The sequence below is a fragment of the Mandrillus leucophaeus genome, unplaced genomic scaffold, assembly GCF_000951045.1.
Source record: "Mandrillus leucophaeus isolate KB7577 unplaced genomic scaffold, Mleu.le_1.0 Scaffold336, whole genome shotgun sequence".
NCBI lineage: Eukaryota > Metazoa > Chordata > Mammalia > Primates > Cercopithecidae > Mandrillus > Mandrillus leucophaeus.
This window is the reverse complement of record NW_012103543.1, coordinates 2,560,381-2,585,780: the sequence shown is the minus strand read 5'-3', so window position 1 is coordinate 2,585,780 and position 25,400 is coordinate 2,560,381. Positions and strand designations below refer to the sequence as shown.

Genomic DNA, 25,400 nt, shown 5'->3' with positions numbered 1-25,400 from the left:
TTTCGCTCTTGTTGCCAAGGGTGGAGTGCAATGGTGTGATCTCAGCTCCCTGCAATCTCCTCCTCCTGGGTTCAAGCGATTCTCCTGCCTCAGCCTCCCTAGTAGCTGGGATTACAGGCATGCACCACCACGCTCAGCTAATTTTGTAGTTTTAGTAGAGACATGGTTTCACCATGTTGGCCAGGCTGGTTTCAAACTCTTGACGTCAGGTGATCCACCTGCCTTAGCCTCCCAAAGTGCTGGGATTACAGGCATAAGCCATCATGCCCAGCCGTTTTTTTTTGACCTTTTCGTAGTAGCCATCCTGGCTGGTGTAAGATGGTATATCATTGTGGGATTGATTTGCATCTTTCTGAGTGATACTGAGCATTTTTCATATGTTTGTTGACCAATTGTATGTCTTCTTTTGAGAAGCATCTGTTCATGTCTTTTGCCCATATTTTAATGGGATTGTTTTTTGCTTGTTCAATTGTTTAAGTTCCCTATAGATTCTGGATATTAGAACTTTGTCAGATACATAGTTTGTAAATATTTTCTCCCATTCTGTAGGTTGTCTATTTACTCTGTGGATAGTTTCTTTTGCAGTGAAGAAGCTCTTTGGTTTAATTAGGTCTCACTTGTCTATTTTTGTTTTTGTCACGATCGCTTTTGAGGACTCAGTCATAAATTCTTTGCCAAAGCTGATATCCAGAATGGTATTTCCTAGGTTTTCTTCTAAGACTTTTATAGGTTTAGGTCTTACATTTAAGCTTTTAATCCATCTTGAGTTAATTTTTCTATGTGGTAAAAGGTAGGCGTCTAGTTTTATTCTTCTGCATATTGACAGCCAGTTATCCCACCACCATTTATTGAATAGAGAGTCTTTTTACGATTGCTTGTTTTATCAACTTGGTCAAAGATCAGATGACTGTTATTGTGCAGCTTTATTTCTGGATTTTCTGTCCTGTCCCTTTGGTCCCTGTGTCTGTTTTTGTAGCAGTACCATGCCATTTTGATTACTGTAGCCTTAGAGTATACTTTGAAGTCAAGTAATGTGATGCCACCAACTTTGTTATTTCTGCTTAGGATTGCTTTGTCTATTTGGGCTCTTTTTTGGTTCTATATATATTTTAGCATAGTTTTTTCTAGTTCTGTGAAAACATAATGTTGGTAGCTTGGTATAGGAATAGTGTTGAATCTGTAAATTGCTTTGAACAATATAGCCATTTTAGCAATATTGATTCTTCCTGTCCATGAGCAAGGAATGTTTTTCCATTTGTGTCATCTCTGATTTCTTTTGGTAGAGTTTTGTAGTTCTCCTTGTAAAGATCATTCACCTCCTTGGTTAGATGTATTCCTAGGTATTTTATTTATTTATTTTTTCAGGTACTATAAATGAGATTGTATTATTGATTTTGTTCTCAACTTGATTGTTATCGATGAATAGAAGTGCTACTGATTTTTTTTACATTGATTTTGTGGCCTGAAACTTTACTGAAGTTGTTTATCAGTTTCAGGGCCCTTTTGGCAGATTCTTTAGGGTGTTCTAGGTATAGAAGCACATCATCAGTTAAGAGAGATAATTTAACTTCTTTTCCTGTCTGAATGATTTTTATTTATTTCTCTTGCTTGATTGCTCTGTCTAAGACTTTCAGTATATGTTCAACAGCAGTTGTTAAAGTGGGCATCCTTGTCTTGTTTTAATCTTAGAAAAAAGGCTTTCAATTTTTCCCTGTTCAATTTGATATAAGCTGTGGGTTTGTCATCTATGGCCTTTATGTTATTGGGGTGTATTGCTTCTATAACCAATTTGTTGAAAATATTTATTATGAAGGTATGTTGAATTTTATTAAGTACCTTTTTAGCACCTATTGCAATGATCGTAGGGTTTTTGTCCTAGACTGTGCTCATGTGATTATGACATTTACTGGTTTGTGTGTGTTGATGGTTCAAGGATGTTGGATGCAACATCCTTGCATCCCTGGGATGAATGCCTCTTAATCATGGTGAATAATCTTTTTAATGTGTTGTTTGAATTGGGTTTCTAGTGTTTTGTTAAGGATTTTAGCAACTGTGTTCATCAGGGATATTGCCCAGTAGTTTTCTTTTTCTCTTGCTGTGTCCTTGTCTACTATCGGTATCAGGGTAATGCTGGCCTCATGGAATGAGTTTGAAAGTATTCCCTCCTCTTAAATTTTTGAGATAGTTTGAGAAGAATTGGTATTAGTTCTTCTTGAAGTGTTTGGTAGAATTTATTAGTGAATCCATCACATCTGTGGATTTTCTTTAATGGGAGACTTTTTATTATTGCTTCAATCTTCTTACTGTTTCTTCGTAGTTCAACCCTGGTAGGTCATGTGCGTCCAGGAATTTATTAATTTCTTCTAGGTTTTTCAATTTGTTGCAGATAGCTGTTCATATTAGTCTGTAATTATCCTTTATATTTCTGTGGTATCAGTTGTAATGTTCCCTTTTTAGTTTGTGTTTTTATTTATTTAGGTCTTCTTTTTTCTTAGTCTGGCTAAAGGTTTGCCAATTTCGTTTATCCTTAAAAAAAAAAACCACAGCATTTAGTTTTGCTGATCTTTTATATTTGTTTTGTTCTCAATTTTATTTATTTCTATTCTGATCTTTATTCTTTCCTTCCTTCTACTAATTTTGGGTTTGGTTTGTTCTTGCTTTTCTAGTTCCTTGAGGTGCATCATTAGGATTTTTATTTGAAATCTTTCTACTTTTTGGATGTAGGCATTTATTGCCATAAACTTTCCTCTTGTACTGATTTTGCTGTATCCCATAGGTTCTGGTATGTTATGTTTCAATTTTCATTTCTTTCAAAAAATTTTTAAATTTCCTTCTTACTTTCTTCATTGACTCAGTTGTTCAGGAGCATGTTGCTTAATTTCCATGTATTTGTACAGTTTCCAAAGTTCCTTTTGTAACTCATTTCTAGTTTTACTCCCTTATGATCAGAAAAGATACTTGATATGATTGCAACATTTTAAAAGTTGTTGAGAGTTATTTTGTGGCCTAACATATGGTCTATCCTGGAGAGTGTTCTAGGTGCTGATGAGAAAAATGTGTCTGCTAAAGCAGTTGAATGAAATATTCTGTATCTGTTAGGTTCATTTGGTAGACTATAGTTTAACTTTGACATTTCTTTGTTGGTTTTCTGTGTAGACAATTTGTAGGTTCCTTTCGATCTTGGACTATTACTAAACAGATGCACTTAATTATAATTAAACATAATTTACTTCATACTTATTTAAATACTTCTGGAGATTAAATTTCCAGAAGTGAATTTCCTAGGTCAATGGTGTTTGTCTTTATAACTTTGGTAGCTATTGCTCATTTATTTTCACAGAGGTGCATCACATTATACTCCCTAAGTAATACATGGGAGTTAGCCTTTACCCACAGTCACACCAATAGAGTACATAATCAGATTTTTGCATTTTTGCCAATCTGAGAGGTGAACAATGGTATCGCAATGTAGTTTTATTTTGTATTGATATTAATAGTAATTGGAGAGATTTTCTTTTTAACTGTTAAGAACTATTTGTTTTTCTTTTCTGTAAATGGTCTATTCATATTCTTTGGTCATTTTTCTTAGATTTTTATTTTTGCCTTATTGATCTCTATATACTCTTGTACTAGAAAGATTAACTCTTTGTAATATGAGCTACAGAGGAATTTTTAAAAATATGTTGTTGCTTGATAGGACTTTCTCTTCTGATTTGTTGGTCTACAGAATTGATCCTGAGTTTCTCTAGCTTTATTAGTATAATGAGTTATATATTAACTGATTTCGTAATGAATTACCACATTGTTTTCATTTTGGAGTTTCACAACATTTAATATCTTATTGAAATACTTCACTTCATTGTTCTTGTTTTTTAGAGATTTCTTAATATTATTTGTTTTCCCAAATGACATTAGAATAAGCTTTTCTGCTTCCTAAATAAAAACCTATTTTTACTGATGTATAGGCCTTTCTCACATTGCTATAAAGAAATACTTGATACTGGGTAATTTACAAAGAAAAGAGGTTTAATTGGCTCATGGTTCTGCAGGCTGTACAGGAAGCATGGTGCTGGAATCTGCTCGGCTTTTGTAGAGGTCTTGGGAAACTTACAATCATGGCAGGAGGCAAATGGGGGGCAGGCACCTCACATGGCAGGCCAAGAGAGAGCAAGGAATGAGATGCTACACACTTTTAAACGACCAGAAATCGTTTGACCAGAACTCACACACGATTGCAAGGACAGTACCAAGAGGGATGGTGCTAAACCATTTATGAGAAATCCATCCCCATGATCCAATCAACTTCCACCAGGCCCCATCTTCGACATTGGGAATTACATTTCAATATGAGATTTGGGCAGGGACACATATCCACATTTTGTCACTTGAAATCATATTAAATTTGTGCATCAATTTAAGGATAATTAACATTTTCTTGATATTAAATATTATTCAAGTATTTTTGTCGTTCAGGAATGTAGGTCTTGAACTTTTTTTGGTAATGTATAAATTTGTTGCAATTTTAGATTTCAGATATTTGTTTCTTATATTAATTTTCCACCAGACTACCATACTAATGTATCCAAATATTCATATCAAGTAAAAAATTATGTAACTTGAAAGTATGATAGTAATAATTTGCATCTTCTTTCCTATTTTTATATCTGCCAAATCTTGGTATTAATGAAAGTAACTATGGTGTTGCTAAATCTGAGTTTGACTTTCAGGCTGGGATTGCTGTATTTCATTACATTAAGTATCTTTCCACCATTGTTTTCTTTAGTTTTTTTAAAATTTAAGAATAAGAATGTTGTAAATGTCTTTACAGGGTTTAAGGAGATAATCTTCTTGTTTTTCCTTTAGCTTTATTAATAAAATGAATTGTATATTAATAAATTTGCTAGTATAGACCCATTTTTGCTCTATGTGAACCCTACTGTTCATAATATGTTATTATTTAATATGCTGTTAGAATCCATTGGCAGTATTTTATGATGTTTGTATTAATTTTTTAAGACTGAATATTTTGTGTATGCAATCCTAACCTAGTTTAATATTAATATTACAATGTCATCACAAAAAATGATAATATCTCCCATGCCTCTTTTTTTATTTGGTTTTTGTTTTCTATGCACTGAGCTAGTTTAAATAGCATTGGAATTATCTACTAAAAAGTATTGATAGAATTTCCCCATGAGATTACCTTCTTTTGTGAGTTTCAGATGTTTAAGCTTTTTCTCTATTTCTCCTATTAAAATCTATTAGTTTCCATTTTTGTTCCTTTCTGGGATTAGGTTGAATAAGTAATATTCTCCCAGAAAATTATTCATTTAATCTAAATTTGTAAATTAATTTAAGCAATGCCTCTCCTAGAATGTGCTTATTTTCCCTATTTTGTGAATATCCTTCTGCATATGTTTTTCTTTTCATAGCTATACCTTCTTGTGTTTTCTTGATTAATTGGTATTCCTCTCCCTCACCACAACAAACTTGATTTATGTATTGATGTAACTGTCATTTTATGTTTTCTAACTATTAATTTCAGCTTTTTTCTTTGTTAATTGCATACCGCTCTTTATTTTAGATCCGTATCGTGTACTTTCATGACACTTTTTAGTCTTATTATTGATTTATCTACTTTCTTTCTAATTTTTAAATTGATCTACAGTTTAAAGCTATGAATTGTTCTCTCTGCACTGTTTTGGCAATTTCCCAAAAGTCTTGATCTGGAGCTTTTAAAAATCATTCTTATAAAGGAAATTTTACCAATTCAGCTTGTATTTCTCTTTATCCTAAAAGTAATTTCAGATAAATTTACTTTAAACTTGCCAGGTAATTGAGTCTTTCCATTTTCTGAGTTTTTTAATTGATGTTTAGTCTTATTGGATTATACGCAGATACTATGGTCAGCAATATATATATTTTGGAGATATTAAATATTTTGTGTAGTTATAGTCAACATTTTATGAGCATTTCTTTTGAAAGCTATAATCTTTATTTCAAGTCACTGCATTAAACATTTATGTTAGATTTACCGTCTTAATTGATATATTTGTCCACTTGATCTGTCATGGACTTAGAGAGGTTAATAAAACTTCTGCCACAGGATATTTCTCTCGCCTTATAGTCTCTGTAATGTTTGCTTTATGAGTGTTGGTGTGGCATTATGTTATGAACAGCAATTCATAAATGTTTTATCTTTATTGTGAATTTTTCAAATTATTGACAAAACTATCAAGTGATAACAAATTAGGTAGAAGGAAGAGGAAAGCTGCTAAATCTATAATTGTTCACGGAAGAGAACTAGTAGAATAAAGGAAAAGAAAAATTTAAATTAAAACCTTAAATCTCAAAGTACTAAATAAAAAATAATGGGTAAAAAAGCAAATCATCTCATGTTGAAAGACTTTTTAAAAAAGCTTTAGAAATAGAAAATATGACATTAAATGACATTGAATTAAGACCAGACATATTTGTCAAAGTAATAAATATCAATAGATTTAATTCACATATTGAAAGATAAAGTCATCAGACTGTACTACAAAGCAGAGGCTCAATTAAAATAAATAACTCAGAAAAAATAGAATAAAAGGAGCAAAAGTATAGAAATTGGAAAATAAAGTAAGATGAAATCTTTATATATGACAAGGTGGAATTCAGACCAAAAAAAATGATAAGAAGGATACTTTTGTCAATAATTTTAACTTTCTTGATATTCACTTTGTATTCTTAGATTTGATTATACTTGTTTTACCTGATCTATCATGTTTAAATTATGGATAGTAAGTAAAACTTCGTTAACTCCCCTATTTGTTTAGTTATTTATTTTTACACTTTCACATGTCATTTCCTATTTACTATTACCTTAATCTCCACATTTGTTTAGTCTCATTCCTATAATTAAATGCATTCAATAGTCATAATATGTCATTTTGTTATAGTTTCACCAGTCATCTCTTGGCTGACCTAAGTTCTTTTTCAGGTAATGAAGAATTAATAGGAAAAATATCAATATATTTATGTATGATATTGATCAATATCATATATCTATCATCTATATATGATATATATCATATGATATATCATATATAGATATATATATATCATATATAGATATATATCATATATAGATGATAGATATATGATATTGATCAATATCAGTAAAACTTATCCAATTTGACTTAGTCAAACATAGCATTCATGTATCATGGTTTTTTTTTTCCTCTGAGTATTATACAGGTATTTCTATATTAGTCTCTGTCATTGAATGGTTGCATTTGATACATTTGAAGCCAATCTGACATTTCTTTCTTTATTCTCATTTAACCCTTTTTTGAGTGGAACTTCAGTTTTTTCTCTATCCTTAAAATCCAAAAATTTTAATAGGCAGTAACCAAAATTGACCATTCTGAGTTAATTCCTCCCAGCTAACTCAGAGGATGTTGCATTTTTTCAATGTAGATTCAAATCATTTTTATTTCCTCAAAGTTATCTTGAATCATAACTAAAAAATTTCTTCTCATGCTTTCCTTCTTTGGAAACTCATTCTGATTATGATGGAACATATTTATCTGTTTACTAAATTTGTCATTTTATCTCTAAACTATTTAAAATGTATCTCTTTGTTTGCAATTTTTTCTCACAACTATCTTTTGTCCCTTGCTAGTTTTTCCACAATATCCTGCCTTTCTTGCAGTTTTTCAAATCTTTTTTTCTTTCTTTTATGTGTTTTATTTTTGTTTTCTAATTCTTTCCTGATTTCTGCATGCTCATTTTCATCCCTCCTATTGTTAAGATATGTTAATCCTATTCCTACATTTTTACTTGGCTTTTTCCAAGCACATGGAATATTATTTCATTATGCTTCTGTTGTTCTCTTTATGTACTCATTTTCATTACATTTCTCGTCCACTTTTAGGCAGTCTTTTCCTGCTGCATATTTTTCACTTTTTGTAGATTTCTCCCATTTTTCGTGGAAAATCTTTGTGTTACTGCTAATACCCAGTTCTTTTTTCATTGTTCATCACTGAATATGTTGAATTTTCCTGGATTAGCAATTTGGGGAAGGTACCTAAGAAGGAGGCTAGGAGAGAAAGGGTACAGTAGCCCTTCAGATTTTTCATTTGCTCACTACTTCCATCTCTTAGGGGTCCTGTTGATTCTTTCTATGGATGTGCCTCCTTTTTCTGCAGGATACATAATATAACCGCAGCTCTAAAAATGGCCCTGCTCTCTTGTATTCTATACCCTTAATTGTATCAAGGGTGTAGCTTTTGAAATTCAAATTGGGCACCTTGTCTTTATTTTAGATAATTTTTTTTTTAAACTGGAACTTCAGTAGATATTCCATCACTTGAGCTTTTACCACTCTTTTCTGATTTTTTTCAGTTCCTCCTATGCAGATTCCACCCAATGTCATCATTATAGGCAGAAGAACCATTGGGGACAAAAAGAGAGGATCATTAGGTTCTCATAATGAATTACTTGAATGAGAGAATAAATATTAGAAGTAAGGTTTCAAAGGTATGCCTCGGCTGGTACACTATGAATTTTAATAAGTTAATGAGAACTGTATATTTTTAAGTGCTAGATTTTTAAAAATTAATCATTTTGCATAATTAATCAGACTCTGCTAATTAATTCTATAAAACTATATGCAAAATACATAAAATATTTTTGAAATTAAAATAAATTTGGACTAATAAAGAGGAGTTAAAATGATAATTAGAACCTTTCATTGATGCAACAACAATATGTGCTCTTTAAGAAAAATCTGGAAAATATAGATAGGAATAAAGCATAAATTAAAATATTTAACATTTTGGCCATAGTTAAATATACATACATACATGTTATTGTTTTAAAACTAGAATCACACTCAAAATATTGTGATCTCCATTTTAATCTTTTTGTGTATATATATATATATTCTTTTAAATAGGATTTTTATAATGGTTGCAGAGTATCCCTTCACATGCAATGGTGTAATTTGTTTCTATCAGTTCTCCATTACAAGATATTCAGGTGGTTTTGACACTGAAAATTGTATTGTGTTAATTGTCCTAATGAAGCAGGATATTTCCCTGACCCGTTCTCGGAACTCGTGACAGGGATGCCTCGTTTACTCAGCCCGCTCGCTGCTCTCAACTCCTCGCGGGAGAGAGTGCACGAGCGAACGAGTACGGGAGCCGGAATGAATGAGTGCTGGAATCGGCTGGCCACTTCGGTGCTGGTAGGATCCAGCTCCACGCACTCGGACCTGCAGCGTTCCCCCCTTCGTGGGAGGGAGCGCACAGGTGAGCCGGTGTAGGAACTGGTCCCACGCTTTAGAACCGGCAGGAGTGAACTCCATGCAGGCCCCACAGCAGAGTCCAAGCGGGGGTGCCTGCGACTCTCAAAGCCCCAGAGGCCATGTTACTGTGCTCTTTTAGCTCTGCTGCCCCAGGCGGCGTAAGTGTTAATAGCCCAGTGGGGCCTCTGCCTTTTCACACGAGGCAGCTGCCTTCCACCAGCTAGAGCAAAGGGCCAGTGTGACGCCACATTCTTCTCGAAGTTACGCTGTCAAGCTGTCCCCCTGAAGTCAAGCCACTTCTATGCCTAGCTGTATCCTGTCTACTGACGGAGTCTTGGGTTTATACAGGCACAGGATGGGGCGGGGTGGGGCCATGGGTAGTTTAGGAAAAGGCAACATTTCAGCGGGAAAATAGGGATAGAAGTTCTCCCTTTGGGCTATGGTTTCAGGTTTTTCAGCTTCAGGGTGGGAATTCCTGGGGACCCACTCTTTTCTGCCTAGATTTTCTCTGCCCACTGTTCCTTATCACTAGTACACAAATCTTGGTGTACTTCAAATAGTGTAATCCAAATAGTGTAATCCAATTTAGATAAATTGGAAGGAGTAAAATTTCTGGGACAGAAAACAATGCGTATTTCCCATATATCTTCTTAAATTGTCCTCTAGAAAGATTTTATTACTTATTTATTATCATTATTCAACAAGTGGCTGATTTCCTTTTCTTTGAATCTTTAATGAAAATAAGCATAATTTTAAATCATTTTGCAGATTTGATATATAAAATATGGTCTCATCTTTATAGTGTGAACATTAGTGAGATTGAGATGTTTTTGTTTGTTTTGTTTCCTTTTCCTGAATTCATGGGGCACAGACATTTCTCCTTTATAAACTGCCTGTCCGTGCTCTGTGGCTGGGTTGCTCTTGGTACATTGTCCTTTTTCTGTGTAAAAACTCTTAGTGAAAACTCTTTCATATGGGACAGATATCACTCCTCTTCCCCATCTGGTTTGCCTTGCAATTTTGTCTGTCTTTTTAATACAGAATTTTAAATGTTTATAAATCTGTTGGTATGTTCCTTTGAATTTTCTTCTGTTTTATACTTAGAACTTTCTGTTTTGAAAATCATGAGTATGTAAATACAATTTTTTCATTTTTGCATTTTGGAGATGTCATAATTAAGAGGTGATAATTGTGACATGATCTGAGGACTGTTTCTGTATTTACTATCATATCTCATTTGTCTCACTAATGTTTCTTTTACTAGAATTAGTCTCATGTACTGCACTTTATAATATGCTATATTATATAAAACATACACTATTACAAGATAATATAGCATATTCCTCGCTATGTTTTCTATTTCAAAATTTACTGTGTTCACCCATATATTCTACATAAATTTTAAAACATTTTGTCATGTCCCAAAAAATAGTGCCTTGGAATTTTTATTTTGACATTACTAAAACTAAAATATTATTTAGGGATAATTGATTAGAAGCAACATGATATTTCTCTTTCTAATTTTTTAATATTTTTCTCTAAATTGCTTTGTAGTCTTTTTCATCTAATATATACACACACATATTTGATTTTTCCTATATATTTTGTATTTTATGTCTGGCTTATTTTACATTCTTTTTTTTTTTTGACATGGAGTCTCACTCTGTCATCCAGGCCAGAGTGCAGTGGCACCTTCTCAGCTCACTGCAACCAATTCTCCTGCCTCAGCCTCCTGTTTAGCTGGGACTACAGGTGTGTACCACCATGCCTGTCTAACTTTTGTATTTTTAGTAGAGACGGGGTTTCACCACGTTGGTCAGGCTCGTCTCGAACTCCTGACCTCGTGATCCACCCACCTTGGCCTCCCAAAGTGCTGGGACTACAGGTGTGAGGCCGGGCGCGGTGGCTCATGCCTGTAATCCCAGCACTTTGGGAGGCCCAGGCGGGCCAATCACTTGAGGTCGGGAGTTCAAGACCAGTCTGACCAACATGGTGAAACCCCATCTCTACTAAAAATACAAAAAAGTTAGCTGGGCGTGGTGGCACGTGCCTGCAATTCCAGCTACTTGAGAGACTGAGGCAGAATAATTACTTGAACCTGGAAGGCGGAGGTTGCGGTGGGCCAAGATCACGCCATTGCACTCCAGCCTGAGCAACAAGAGTGAAACTCTGTCTAAAAAACAAAAACAAAACAAAACAAAAACAATAGGAAGGCAACCTATTTCTTTTAAAAGTATTTTTAAAACTTTCAACAATTATATGGGTTTTTTGGGTACATTTCTCTTTAGAGATTCTATTGTGAAAATATTGTATTAATTGTTTGGCCTTTTTGAGCTTTTAGCTTAATTTTAAAATAAAAAACTGCTTAATATTTTTGTTCATTTTATTTTAAATAAAAAATGTCATTAACTATAACTCTCAAGTTGGTATTTCACACAAAAATAAAATAATAATAGAGATGGATAGATTTTTATCCTCATTCTTTACATTATAAATATTAATTACCATATGATAGTATATAGCATTTTATCTACTGAAGTATTTGATTACTTATATTACAAATGGCTTTATAATGTAGGCCCCAGATTTCTAAATTAGTAGTGTCTATTTTTATAGATCAAAATATCATGTCCAGTCACAGTGGCTCATACCTGTAATCTCAGCACTTTGGGAGGCCAAGGCTGATGAATCACTGGAGCCCAGGAATTCAAGACCAGCCTGGCCAACATGGTGAAACCCTATCTTACTAAAAAGACAAAAACTATCTGGGAATGGTGGTGCATGCCTGTAGTCTCAGCTACTTGAGATGCTAAGGCACAAGAGTCACTTGAACCCAAGAGGCAGAGGTTGCAGTGAGCTGAGATCATGCCACTGCACTCCAGCCTAGGCAACAGAGCAAGACTTCATGCAAAAAAACCCCCCAAAAAACTAATGTTTTTATTTATATTTTAGATTAGTGGGATGGTTTGGTCATGAACTCAGCACCAGATTTAAGATGGATAACAGTAAGTATATTAATTTTACCTAATAAGTCATTGTATTTTAACTTTATTTCAATGTTCATTTGTCTTTGTGTTATGTGTAATGTATATGCCCCATGGAGAGTGTGCTTCAAAAAATGTCACTGAGAATTCTCAAATAAGAAATGACATTTCCGGAGTGTAAGACTAAGAGTTTATAGGTTTTAGCATGATTTTGAGTCTATCCCTTAGTAGGGAGGTAAAAGAGAATGAAGTCCAAGGTAAGGGTCATGTGGCTTGGCCAATATAGAGTGCCTGAAACATGGGACATGGAGGATAGGAGGAAATTTGGGGCTTGGAGTCAGATCCAGAAAGACTTGGGTGTTAATCACACTTTGCTGCTTAATAGTTTTTTGACCCTGCACAAGTTACATCATCTTGTGTCATTGTTGTTTCTTTCCACTTATCTAATGTGAATAATAAAACCTATTTAAAGATTTGGTTTTAGGGTTAGTCAAGTTCAAAACAATAAGCCAAGTAGGACATAGCAGTACCGTAATCAATACTCATTTTCCCTCCTCTTTTTTCCTAAATATTTTCCTTTTGTGGCTTTTGCCATGTACCAAAGAGTATAGCAATTCCTGTGAGCAGTTAACCCTAGCAGATAGAAGTGAAATTCTACCATGCAGAGCTTCTTTTTCCTGTGTGCCCCTATTTCTCAATCACATGGGACGTGGAAAGATCATAAGTGCTTTGAGAGTTCAACATAAACTTGATCCTTCAGATTGCTTTAAACCCTGAGATACCATTTTAAATTTGTTTCCATTTTTTATTGATTTTATTTTTTTGTTTTTGGAACAGGGTCTTGCTCTGTCAACTAGGTGGGAGTACAATGTTGCAGTCAAGCTCAGTTCAGCCTTGATATCCCTGGCTCAAGCAATCTTCTCACCTTAGCCTCCTAAGTAGCTGGGACTAGAGGTGTGCACCACTGTGACCGGATGATGATGATGATGATGATGATGATGATGATGATGATGATGATTTAGTGGAGATGAGGTCTTACTATGTTGCCTAGGCTGGCCTGAGATAATATTTTGTATATATAGGTGCTCTTTGACTTACAGTGGGGTTATTTCCTGATAAGCCCATCATAAGCTGAAAATATCTTAAGTAAAAAATGCATGTAATACACCTAATCTATAGAACATCATGGCTTAGCCTAGCCTACCTTAAAACACATTCAAAACACTTACACAGCCTAGAGTTGGGCAAAACCATCTAACACAAATCCTATTTTATAATAAAACATTCAGTATATTATATGATTTATTGAATACTTTACTAAAAGTGAAAAACAGAATGGGTGTATGGGTACTCGAAGTATGGCTTCTACTGAAGGTGTACCACTTTTGTATCACTGTAGAATTGAGCAATTTTAAGTCAAACCATCGTTAAGTCAGGGACCCTTGGTATTCAAATTTGTAGCAACCAAATTGCAAGATGGGATATTCCAATCAAGTCAGGTTACCTGTATTTTACCTTGGCTGCTAAAATAATGAGATCTGTTATTATACCAGTTATTTAAATTCTTTGAGATGGGTTTTCTTATTTGGAAATAAAAGAATTGAATTTGATCAGGGGTAGCAAACTTTTTCTGTGAAGGACCAGATAGGACATATTTTAAGCTTTCTGGGCTGTACAGTCTCTGTGGCGAATACTCAGTTCTGTCATTGTGGTGGTAAAGCAGCCGTAGGTGATACACAAATGAAAGATTTTGGCTATGTTTTCATAAAACTGTATTCTAAAAAAGCAGGGCCTGGCACGAAGACTCACGCCTGTAATCCCAGCACTTTGGGAGGCAAGGCAGATGGATCGATTGACCACAGGAGTTTGAGACCAGCTTGGGTGACATAGCGAGACCTCGTCTCTATAAAAACTACAGAAATTAGCCAGGAGTGGTGGCATGCATCTGTAGTCCCAGCTACTTGGGAGCCTGAGGTGGGAAGATCACCTGAGCCCAGGGAGGTCGAGGCTGCAGTGAGCCATGATTGAGCCACTGTACTCCAGCCTGGGTGACAGAGTGATACTCTGTCTCAAAAACAAAAACAATACTAGTGGGTCAAATTTGGCTCACAGGCCATATGACCATATATATTAGTCTTTTCACACTGCTATAAAGATACCACCTGAGACTGGGTAATTTGAAAAGGAAAGAATTTTAATTGACTCACAGTTTCACATGGCTGGGGAAGCCTCAGGAAACTTACAATCACGTCAGAAGGCGAAGGTAAAGCAAGGCTCATCGGAGGTGGTGGCAGGTGAGAGAGAGAGAGAGGGCATTAAAAACTGCTGTTTTTAAAACCATCAGATCTTGTGAGAACTCCTTCACTATCATGAGAACAGCATGGGGGAAACCGCCCCCATGATCCAATCATCTCTCATCAGGTCCCTCCCTCCACTTATGGGGATTACAGTTCAAGATGAGATTTGGGTGGGAACACAGAGCCAAACCATATCACCATAGTTTGCTTACTCCTGGATTTGATGACTATATAAAAAGTCACCATATTTTAACATTCTTTTAGTCAGTCATAGTGTTATCTCTGACTAGCTATCTTAACCCTATTGAATTTAACTTGCTGCAGTTCAGTCTGCTTAATTCTAATTAGTAGAGCATCTGTTATTAATTTACCTTTTTTATATATTATACTTAGATCTTTTTTTTAAAGCCCCCTCTGTTGTATGTGTGTGTGCATGTGTGTCTCTGTCTGTGTGTTGTAAGATAAACCACTTGACCTAACAATCCTAGAGCTAAAAGTCACCTTCATAGGTCATTTCATTCATTTTTCTGCCTTTGGGCGACAGTACAATTACATGCCACTAAAAGCTGATGCTCTCTCTCATTGACATGGTTTCATAATAGAATAGCAACAGTTGAGCAGAACAAGGAATCCTGGCTTGGGAATAGGAAGGCAGAGAATGGGGTCCAGAAAAACTTCCAGAAGAGGTCATTTTTACCTTGGGTCTAAGATTTCTGGTGTTCTGCTAAGAAGGTGGGGACAAGGGAGGCAGGAACTGCTGGTAAAGGGGAAATAACGTCGATATTTCAGTTCCATGGAGTTGATCTTAAATATCTCAGGAATTCTACCCAGGAGTAAAAGTTTACATTTTGCTCTTTTACTCTCCAGTACTTTAGTATCTTTATGGACACTTTTCAAGTTACCTTCTATGATAATGACATGATATTAATTTCTCAGAACTGCAGTTAATCCCTGGGGTCTGTGGATTCCGAATTTCAAATCCTCCCATTTTGTTGGTCTGTTCCTTACATGCTAGTTTAGAGGTAAGTGATGTATGTTTCAACCTTCCCACATCTTTGCCTTTTTTCTTGATCTGATTGTGACAATTTGTAGTACTTTCTCTGCTACACAGCAAGATGATACATGTACACTGTGCATGAACAAGGGACAGAAGGCATCATTCCCCTTTAGGACAGTGATGATGTGGCAAATACTCAGTTCCATCATTGCAGTGGTAAAGCAGCCGTAGGTGATACATAAATGAAAGATTGTGGCTATGTTTTCATAAAACTGTGTTTTAAAAAAGCAGGGCCTGGCACGAAGACTCACGCCTGTAATCCCAGCACTTTGGGAGGCAAGGCAGATGGATCAATTGACCACAGGAGTTTGAGACCAGCCTGGGTAACATAGTGAGATCTCGTCTCTATAAAAGCTACAGAAATTAGCCGGGAGTGGTGACAGTCTCCCTTCATTCATGTCACCAGCCCCCAGCACAATGCTTGGCACATTGTTGGCACATAGTAAATATTAAATAGAATTCTTTTGGGGAGATACATTTTTTACTCCACTTAGTATCTTTTTAACCATGAAAAACTTTCTTAACTTTCTCTTGGTCTCTCTGTATACTAAATAAGCATGCAATATTTAGTTCTTCATAAATTCACTTGTTCAACATAAATTTATTGAGAGTGTGCCTGATGTGATTACTGGGGATTATACTTTTCTAGTTCATTATAGGTTAATGAACTGACCAAGTACCGTGTGACAAAGCTAGGAAAGACTTACTTGAAGGAAAAAAAAAAGAATAATCAGAGTAAACCGAAGATTAAAAAAGGTTGCCTCATGAAGTATGGTGGTTTAATGATTTTTTTTTAAATTGGGACTTCTACGCCATTATATCCATTTATAGTCTCAACTATCACTGACTCAATATTTTCCTTTAAATTAATTTATATTTTTATTTAGGTAAATTTAGTCTCACCCTGAAATGATAAATATACATAACAAGAAAATGAAATTGTGATTCCTTAGATACTATTATTTAGTAGTAGACTAAATGCAGTCAAGAAAAAATATATGGGTTATATAGTATAGAATTCATAATAATGTAAATATATAAAGTAAATATATATTTTGTATACATATATTTAAAATATATTTTAGTTAAATGCGTATATATATTTCTAACAGTGGTTTTACATAGAACTATTCAAACAAGGATTTGAAATTTTTTCCTGTCTCCTTCAAAAATCATGTAGTTTTTGATTTTTTAGCAAAAACTTATAGAGGATTTCAGCATCAAATGAGTTGGACAGGATGAAGATTCAAAATTCCTTCTAATCTAAAATTGCATAATTCTGTGAATACTTATAGCAGTTTCTCATTCTGGCCACTGGATGGCAGCATCAAGTTCCTCTGTTTTTATTAAATTTCACCACTGGATAGTGATCATCACCTCATTTCATTCCATCTCAATTTAAAGCGCACCTCCTCAGTTTAACCACTAGATGGAGCTTGTGTTGTTTTCACTTCATGGCAGAATTTTTCTTTAACTTGGAAAACAGACATAATAACGAGATTTTTCATCTGGTGATACATATTTTGGAAAGTTTTTTTGAGTAAAAATCTGCTTAGTAAATCAGATAATGATATTTGAGTTGTTTTTATAATATCCATTTAGACAAATATTTTATTTAAACATTTTAAAACAAAACAAAGTTTCTGCATTCCTTGCAAGTTTATATCAGGGAGAAGATGTGTGACAATATCAGAAACACAAGGACATACCTTAGGAAGAGCTTGTACCTAAAGTAATTTCCTCTGATGGACCATATCTTTGCAAATAACTTCTCAGACACACCTGGAAATTTCCTTTTGGATGCCCTCACTTTGGCACACCTTCTGCAGTGGACTGTTTCTTCTAGTAGTATTCACCCTTCTGCTGTGGGAAAAGAAGCACATTCCTATTTTTCCTGCCACTGTTTTCCTACTACACTGTATTAGAGTCATCTAGATAAAGTTTTTATTTTCAGTTATAATCTGACAACTGATTTATTTTTTCTTTCTAATATCTAAACTTAAACCTCAGTCTCCTGAGTAGCTGGGACTACAGGTGTGCACCACTACACCGGGCTAATTTTTGTAGTTTTGTAGAGACAAAGTCTCACTATGTTTACCCAGTCAATATCTAAACTTAAAACCCTAAAACCACAAGAAGAATGATATGCACTTCTCTGGATCTTCTAATCACTTACATATTTCCATTGAGCCTCTTTCTGCTCATTTCACTGCCGAGACTATGTTCTAACCAAAATTATCTTGAGTTAATCAAGTCTTATGTTGGTAAAAGTGTTTTTCAAAATTATTTCTTACTGTAAATTGCAAAATTTTTGAATTACAAACTAATGCATTGAATTGTTTCCCTTTCTGTATCTAACTGTTAAAATGTCCTATTTTTCTAGACATTTATGGGCTTCTCATGTGAGTAAGCATCAGTGAATTAACTATGTTTCTATTAATACCTTTCTTTAAGTTTTATTATTTATATGTAGAGATGAGGTCTAGCTCTGTCATTCAGACTGAAGTGCAATGGTATGATCATAGCTTACCATGGCCTCAAACTCCTAGGGTTCAAGTGATCCTCCTGCCTCTGCCTCCCGAGTACTGGGACTATAGGTCTGCGCCACTACACTTGGCTGATTATTATTTATTTATTTTATTTCTTTATTTTTGAGACAAGGTCCCCCTCTGTCACCCCTAGAGTGCAGTGATGGGATCTCAGCTCACTGCAACCTCCGCCTCCTGGACTCAGTTGATCTTCCAACCTCAGCTTCCACAGCAGCTGGGAGTACAATGAGTGCACCACCATGCCCAGCTAATTTTCGTATTTTTTGTAGAGACAGGATTTCGTCATGTTGCCTAGGCTGATCTCCAGCTACTGGCCTCAAGTGATCCTCCACCTCGGCCTCCTGAGTAGCTAGGACTACAGGGCATGCCACTGTACTCAGCTTGTTTTTAAATTTTTTTAGAGATGAAGTCTGGCTATGTTGTTCATGTTAATCTGGAATCTCCTATGTCCATGTTAATCTGGAACTCCCGGCCTCAAGCGATTCTCCTGCCTCAGTCTCCTGTTTGAAATGTTTGTTTTTCGGTGCCATAAAGAAATAGCACTTGAACGTAAATTTAATTTATTTAGTAAGGCCATTTTTACTTCCTGCAGAAAGGGTACACTCGCCAGCAGGTTTGCCACAATAGTACACCAAACAAAGGAGACAGGGTCCTTTATAACCTCACGTGTCCACCCTACTGCTGTGTCTGGTTGCCACTGGCTGGAACAGGACCTCACATTCTGTATTTGTCCTGATTGGCTAGTAACTTAGAACTTTTTAAAAGAGGTAAAGGTAGAGGGGAACAAATGAAGGAGGACGTAACTTGTGGAATGCTAAGAAAGGTACAAACACTTTTAAATAAGGAAGAGGAACAGGCTGTGACCTAATGCTTGCTTGGACTGGTATGAGCATGCCAGGGCAAATATTTAGGCTAAATTGTGGGAGCTAAGAACTAAAGTATATTGATTTATTTATTACGGCGAGCAGGTATTTAAGAATGTGAGCACAGGTCTTTGAATAAATTTTGCTTCTAAGAGAAGTTACTCTTTATTCCTAATTAGATGGGAAGGAAAGTCTTCGAAGAGGAACCTCTACTTTACTTTTTACACTACTAAGCAGTTGGGATGACAGACATGAACCACTGCACTCAGCCACCTTATCTTTTTAAACCAGTTTATTCCATAGGTGGTTGAAGTTTCAATAAATGAAACAAGTAAATGCATGAATCAAACTGCTTCTTTGTTGTCTCTACTTTACTTTTAAGAAATATTCAACACAGTCAAATACGAACTGGAGGAGAGATTCTATACCTAAGAATCAATTATATATAAATAAGACCTTAGATTTTTAATGCAATGACTTTTTAAAAAGATATTAATATGGCTTTTTAAAAAAATACATGTGTATATGGTTGATTGATATTAAAAACAGCACGTTGTAATCAGTTTCAAACTGTCCTTTTGTTTATATTTTTGGATCCGAATCATTTATACAATAATTCTTAAAATATTGTGGATCAAGGGATGAAACCTGAGGCCAGGAAGCTGGAGGCAAGTACTCTCTCCCTGAATGGACGCAAAGTGTGACCTCACGCAGACAACAACTCCCTTTGGATGTATTTGCCTTATTGTTTAAAGTAAGATGTTTGGACAAGATTATTTAGGGAGGCCCTGCGCGGTGGCTCAAGCCTGTAATCCCAGCACTTTGGGAAGCCAAGACGGGTGGATCACGAGGTCAGGAGATTGAGACCATCCTGGCTAACACGGTGAAACCCCGTCTGTACTAAAAAATACAAAAAACTAGCCGGGTGAGGTGGCGGGTGCCTGTAGTCCCAGCTACTGGGGAGGCTGAGGCAGGAGAATGGCATGAACCTGGGAGGCGGAGCTTGCAGTGAGCTGAGATCCGGCCACTGCACTCCAGCCTGGGCAACAGAGCGAGACTCTGTCTCAAAAAAAAAAAGATTATTTAGGAAATCTCGATTTTCAAAATACTTAAATTTAAACAATACATATATTATATTTGAAAGTTCATATTTATATGTAGCAATAGGTAGACAATATTTAGGCCCTTTCAGTATTCTGAATTCATAATGAAATAAATAGCTTCAAAATATGAAATTAGAGCATTCAGTTAAAATACATGGCGAGTCAGAAGACTCAACAAAGAAATGTACTATATGTTTCCTTTCAAAGTTCCTAGGGAGCCAGTTTTAAGAATCTAAGAGAAAAATATGACAATTCAAAACATCACACCAAACTTATTTTTCCTGTTTATACTTACCTAGCTTTTCTAGCTTCATGTTCATTTTGTCAGTAAGAAAAAAAAAACAAGTAGTTGAAACTCTGCCAAGTATTATCTTTTAAGTTGAATATTTTTCAAACCACACTTTTCATTTTTTTAATTAAAAAAATTATTCTTTCTCAATTTTGAAAGCATAAAATTTATGAGAAGCAAAAAAGAAAATAGAATATTTATGCTACTTCCCTATTATTCTCTCTCAATATTTTTATGTGAGGCTCAGAATAGACTTTTACCCTGTGTGAGATTGAATTTAAAAGTGCCTCGGAATGCAATTGCCCTTATTGTGGTTGTGATGGCGAAAGTAAGTTTTATATTTAAAAGTTATTTGATTATTAAAAAGTGACAACATTCCACTGTATATTAAGATGGAAGTTATTTGTCATACCAAAAAATTTGGTTTCTAGTTATCAAGAGAAAGCTGCAAGAGCAACATTCCCTAAGCCCCTTTAAAAACTAAATTCAAGTAATATTTCTCAAAGTTTTACTAACCTATGCATACAAATGAACTATCATTAAATGTGATACTTCACATATTGATTGCCCCCATGTACATATTAGGGCACCCATAGCATAACCACAAAATTTCCTAGATTTATTTATTATTTAGAATTTCTTAGAATATTATTAAGCTCCAGACAGAATCTTGGAAAGATTCCTCACATAGTTTTTTATTCCAAACTTCACAGCCAAACCAGCTGTGGCCTAGGCCTTGCCTGTCCCTGCTCCTCTGGGATAATTTTGATTCTTGGCCCTTGACCCAAAACTTGGCAGTGTTCCCTTGAGTCCTCATTATGCCAAGTCTACCTACATTTTGCTTTGCCCAAGAAAATGAAGAGATGCCTCCTACCAAATTCTGTGTAACCTGGGTCAGCTGAGTCTTGGAGCACTATTATTTGTACTCCAGATCTCGAGGGCTTATGAAACCAAGATATCAGCCTCTGCTTGAGCTGTCTCTGCAGGCGTCAGACATTGTCTGGGAGGTGTGGTGGAGGAGACAGACAGGCCCCATTCTGTCCTGTTTTTCCTCTCTTGCTTAGATATCATTTACCTTCAGTACAGTTCCCATCCTCTCCTTCAGCCAATCCATAGCCGCCATACACTATAGTTCCAGGAAATCTATGGCTGAATGGTTTGAGTTTTATTCGAGTGCCTGCCTGCACATGCCACGTGTACATACAGGAATAACTGTTTTCACAGACTTGATAAAGTCTCAATATCACCAAATGACCCTATCTTTGCTCTTGATATCTTTGCTCATGACACAAAAAAGGAACATTAAGTGGCAGGCCAGTGCATCACGCTCTGTTTGCAGTTCATTCAGTTCTTATACGTAGGATATATTTTTACACTCTACTTGACCTTAAGAGATAAGCCAGAAAAGCACATCTGTTCTGACCCCTAATATTCCAACACCAGTTATTGTGTGCCCTTGTCACTCATCTTAATATAAGACATCTCAGGCAGCAAATGGCAGTATTTTCACACCAGTGCTAGAGTTTAGAGGGGGGAAAATGAGAGAAAGCAAGCCCAAATGCTTCAGTAAAAATAAATGCATTATCTAATATTATTTGCTTTCCTCTCTGAGAAGACTTAGCATTATTATTTAACTGCTTGTTTTCTTATTGTTAAACTGGAAGAAATTTAGGAGTCAGTAAAGCAGTTATAAATATTACCAGAACACTGATTTCCACATTTGCACATGTTTAGATCATATTGCACTTTTTTGGGGATAAACAAACTTTACATAAAAGTTGGAAAAGTCTTCTTGATTATGATTTCAAAAAGTGGTTTTGGGGAAAAGCTTACATTGTATGATATTTAAATCCATTTTTTAAGGTATGTTTTACTTGATTATACTAAGTTAATTTAAAATAATTTGAAGGTATGTTCCCAGACCAAACTGAGGGTTGGGCTATTATTTCTTGTGGCCCAATAACAAGATGCAGATGAACAGGGGAGAAAGAGAGTTTTTATTTCTGTAACTGGTTACAGGGAGAAGGCCTGGAAATTGTCACCAGACCAACTCCAAATTACGAAGTTTTCCAGAGCTTATATACCTTCTAAGTTATATGTCTGTGTAAGTGTGCATTCATCTAAAGACATAAGTGATGAACTTCTTTTAATCTATAACTAAGGTCTGAGCCCTGAAGACCTTCCTCTGCAGCCTCAGTAAATTTACTTAATCTAAATGGGTCCAGGTGCTGGAGTGATTACCTTTATCTTGTCTCCTGCTACCTCACTGAGGTTTGAGGAGTTCCTTTAGACCTTCAATAAACTTGTTTGCGGAGGCCTGGGGAGTTTCTTCACACCCACAGTAAAAGCTTCTTTAATCCTAAATGAATCCCATTAAGAATTCCTTCGTTATTTTGTCATGCTTTCAGGCCCAGGGAAGGCCTAGGCAAAACCCTTGGTGGGCTTTTGTTACATCCCAGCCTTGTATAAGGGCATGGGCGTTTTTCGTTTTTAATATTTAACTTAACCATTCTGTCAGTACTGACACAGTTGTAATGGAGGCCTGCGTTAGTGAGACCTGGCCTGCCACAGGTACAAGTATTAACTTACGTTTTCTTCCTTTGCAAGTTTTATTTAAGTGACATTTGCACAATTTTTCTGTCATGGAAATTTTACCTCCAGTGTTTAATAGCAAAGCATTTAAAGGAGGGCATGATTTTACAAAAAAAAAAAAAAAAAGATTATGTAAAAGGAGATTAAAAGGAGATATTTATTGGAAAGGTCAAACATGGGCATTTCCTTTTTATGCATGATTTACTCTTAATTTTTGCTTCTTTGTAAATCAATAAGACACTTTAATCTGATTGTTTCTCATTCCACAGATCTTTAAGCAAGCGACAATGAAGGCATTGCGGAAAAAATCTATTTTGCTAACTGGCTATCTGGAATACCTGATCAAGCATAACTATGGCAAAGATAAAGCAGCAACCGAGAAACCAATTGTGAACATAATTACTCCATCTCATATAGAGGAGCGGGGGTGCCAGCTAACAATAACATTTTCTGTTCCAAACAAAGATGTTTTCCAAGAACTGGAAAAAAGAGGAGTGGTTGTAAGTATGTCTTGCTTTGCTAGCAGATTTTGTCTGTGGGCTGCATGTTAGCGATAAAATTTGGATTGTTTGGTTTATTCATTGTTGCATGTTATTTCACATCAGTCAGTCAATTAAGGATAAATTAAGTGCCAACTAAGCCCTCAGCACTGTGCTAACTGAAAGGCATAGAGATCTGTCATTTCTGATAAAAAAGAAGATACCACAAACTTGGGTTATAGGAATAGTTTTTTGTAACTTACTCATTCTTTTCATAACAGTTTGGGCAGAAAAAAATTATTATTTCATCATACTCAGTCAGGACATTGTTTTCTCTAGTTTGTACTATAATTCATTTATTGAAAGAATGGAATTAAAGATCATACCAATTTATTGAAGGGTAAAAAAAGAAAGTCTTATTTAGTTGCTTGATCAAATTAAGTTACTTTCAACTTTGTCACTTCAGTCAAAAAAGATATATATACACTTCCCAGGAGTGGTAACATTGCAAGGAATAATTTTTTTTAACCCTTCAGCCTATATGACCTTCTTGAAGGTCTCTTGAAGAGAACCAATAAATGTGAACTGAGTCATTTCAGGGAAAAAAAGATAATGTATCTACTTCCAATGATTATGTAATTAAGGCACTGCTTGGCTCATGCTTACCTCCAAACCTGTAGGAGATGTTACCCCCAGATGCTGAAGGCACAAGTCAGAAGATCAAGATTCTAGATCAGACTCTGCCCTTGTCAAGCTCTGTCCTCTGAGGAAAGTTCATTAGGATCTATTGGCTTGATTTTTTCATCTGTATTTGGGGTATAAAAATAATTACCTCCAAGAGTCGTGATTGGATTGAAATGGGACAGCACGCATAAACTATATACTATATTGTCTAGCCTGTAGCAGGTGTTTTCTAAAGTTAACCGTAGCAATCTCCAGGCATGTCCAATTATCTGGTGCTACTTCAGGACCTACAATGTAGCTCACTTCTTATTTGTGAGATCACAGATTAGAAAATAACTTGAAGGATAATTTACTAAAACTCTCCAGACCCCAATGAGGTTTTCATTCACTTAAATTCACCCGAGTTCCAGTCCTTCCATGGGGTCCCCACAGGAAAAAAAAAAATGAAAAACTGTATGTATGATCTATTAAATGCTTAAGGAAGATAGCTGCTGAATAGATTTCAGGAATTTGTCTTGGCTATTCATGCACCAATCCATTCTTATTTCTTAAATTATTATCAAGAGAAAAGTTTCATAAAACATAAAAATACCATGTTTTACTTAAAGTAAAAAATTTTGCTTATATATTAATTTTTAGGGAAATCATTATGAAGGTGCTTTACATAAGTTTATCTTGAATGTACATTTTCAATGTATGAATAACGCTAACATTATTGTGGCTTTATTTTTCCCCCACAGTGTGACAAGCGGAATCCAAATGGCATTCGAGTGGCTCCAGTTCCTCTCTATAATTCTTTCCATGATGTTTATAAATTTACCAATCTGCTCACTTCTATACTTGACTCTGCAGAAACAACAAATTAGCGGTGTTTTCTAGAACAACTTAAGCAAATTATACTGAAAGCTGCTGTGGTTATTTCAGTATTATTCAATTTTTAATTATTGAAAATATGTCACCATTGACCACATGTAACTAACAATAAATAATATACCTTACAGAAAATCTGATGTAATTTTTTAAGGTCTGTGGCACTGAGGAGTCCACAGGGCTGCCTAGGTGCTTGGTGTTTGGGGGACTGACACTGTGTTGGTTCAAGTATTATCTATACAGTCTCAATAAGCTGTCACATTTCATGGTCATTGACATATTTTATGTTGGTTTAATTTGTGATTGAACTGACAACTTCATAATGTATGTGCAATTATTGT

General features: G+C 35.3%; 1 protein-coding gene across 3 annotated transcripts in view; it reads left to right on the top strand.

The window, feature by feature from the left end:
• The window catches only part of KYNU (kynureninase), a 173,966-nt gene extending 148,767 nt beyond the window's left edge, over nucleotides 1-25,199 (top strand). For 2 of the 3 annotated variants that reach the window (XM_011988709.1, XM_011988710.1), the window contains 4 exons: nucleotides 12,245-12,297; nucleotides 15,510-15,595; nucleotides 23,296-23,526; nucleotides 24,930-25,199. In XM_011988709.1, coding sequence (XP_011844099.1) covers nucleotides 12,245-12,297; nucleotides 15,510-15,595; nucleotides 23,296-23,526; nucleotides 24,930-25,055 — 496 coding nt within the window. In that variant the 3' untranslated portion in view covers nucleotides 25,056-25,199. Of the gene's footprint in view, nucleotides 1-12,244; nucleotides 12,298-15,509; nucleotides 15,596-20,681; nucleotides 20,763-23,295; nucleotides 23,527-24,929 lie in introns of all 3 variants that reach the window. The other variant, XM_011988708.1, reaches the window with a different exon arrangement.
• Nucleotides 25,200-25,400: the final 201 nt, after the last annotated feature.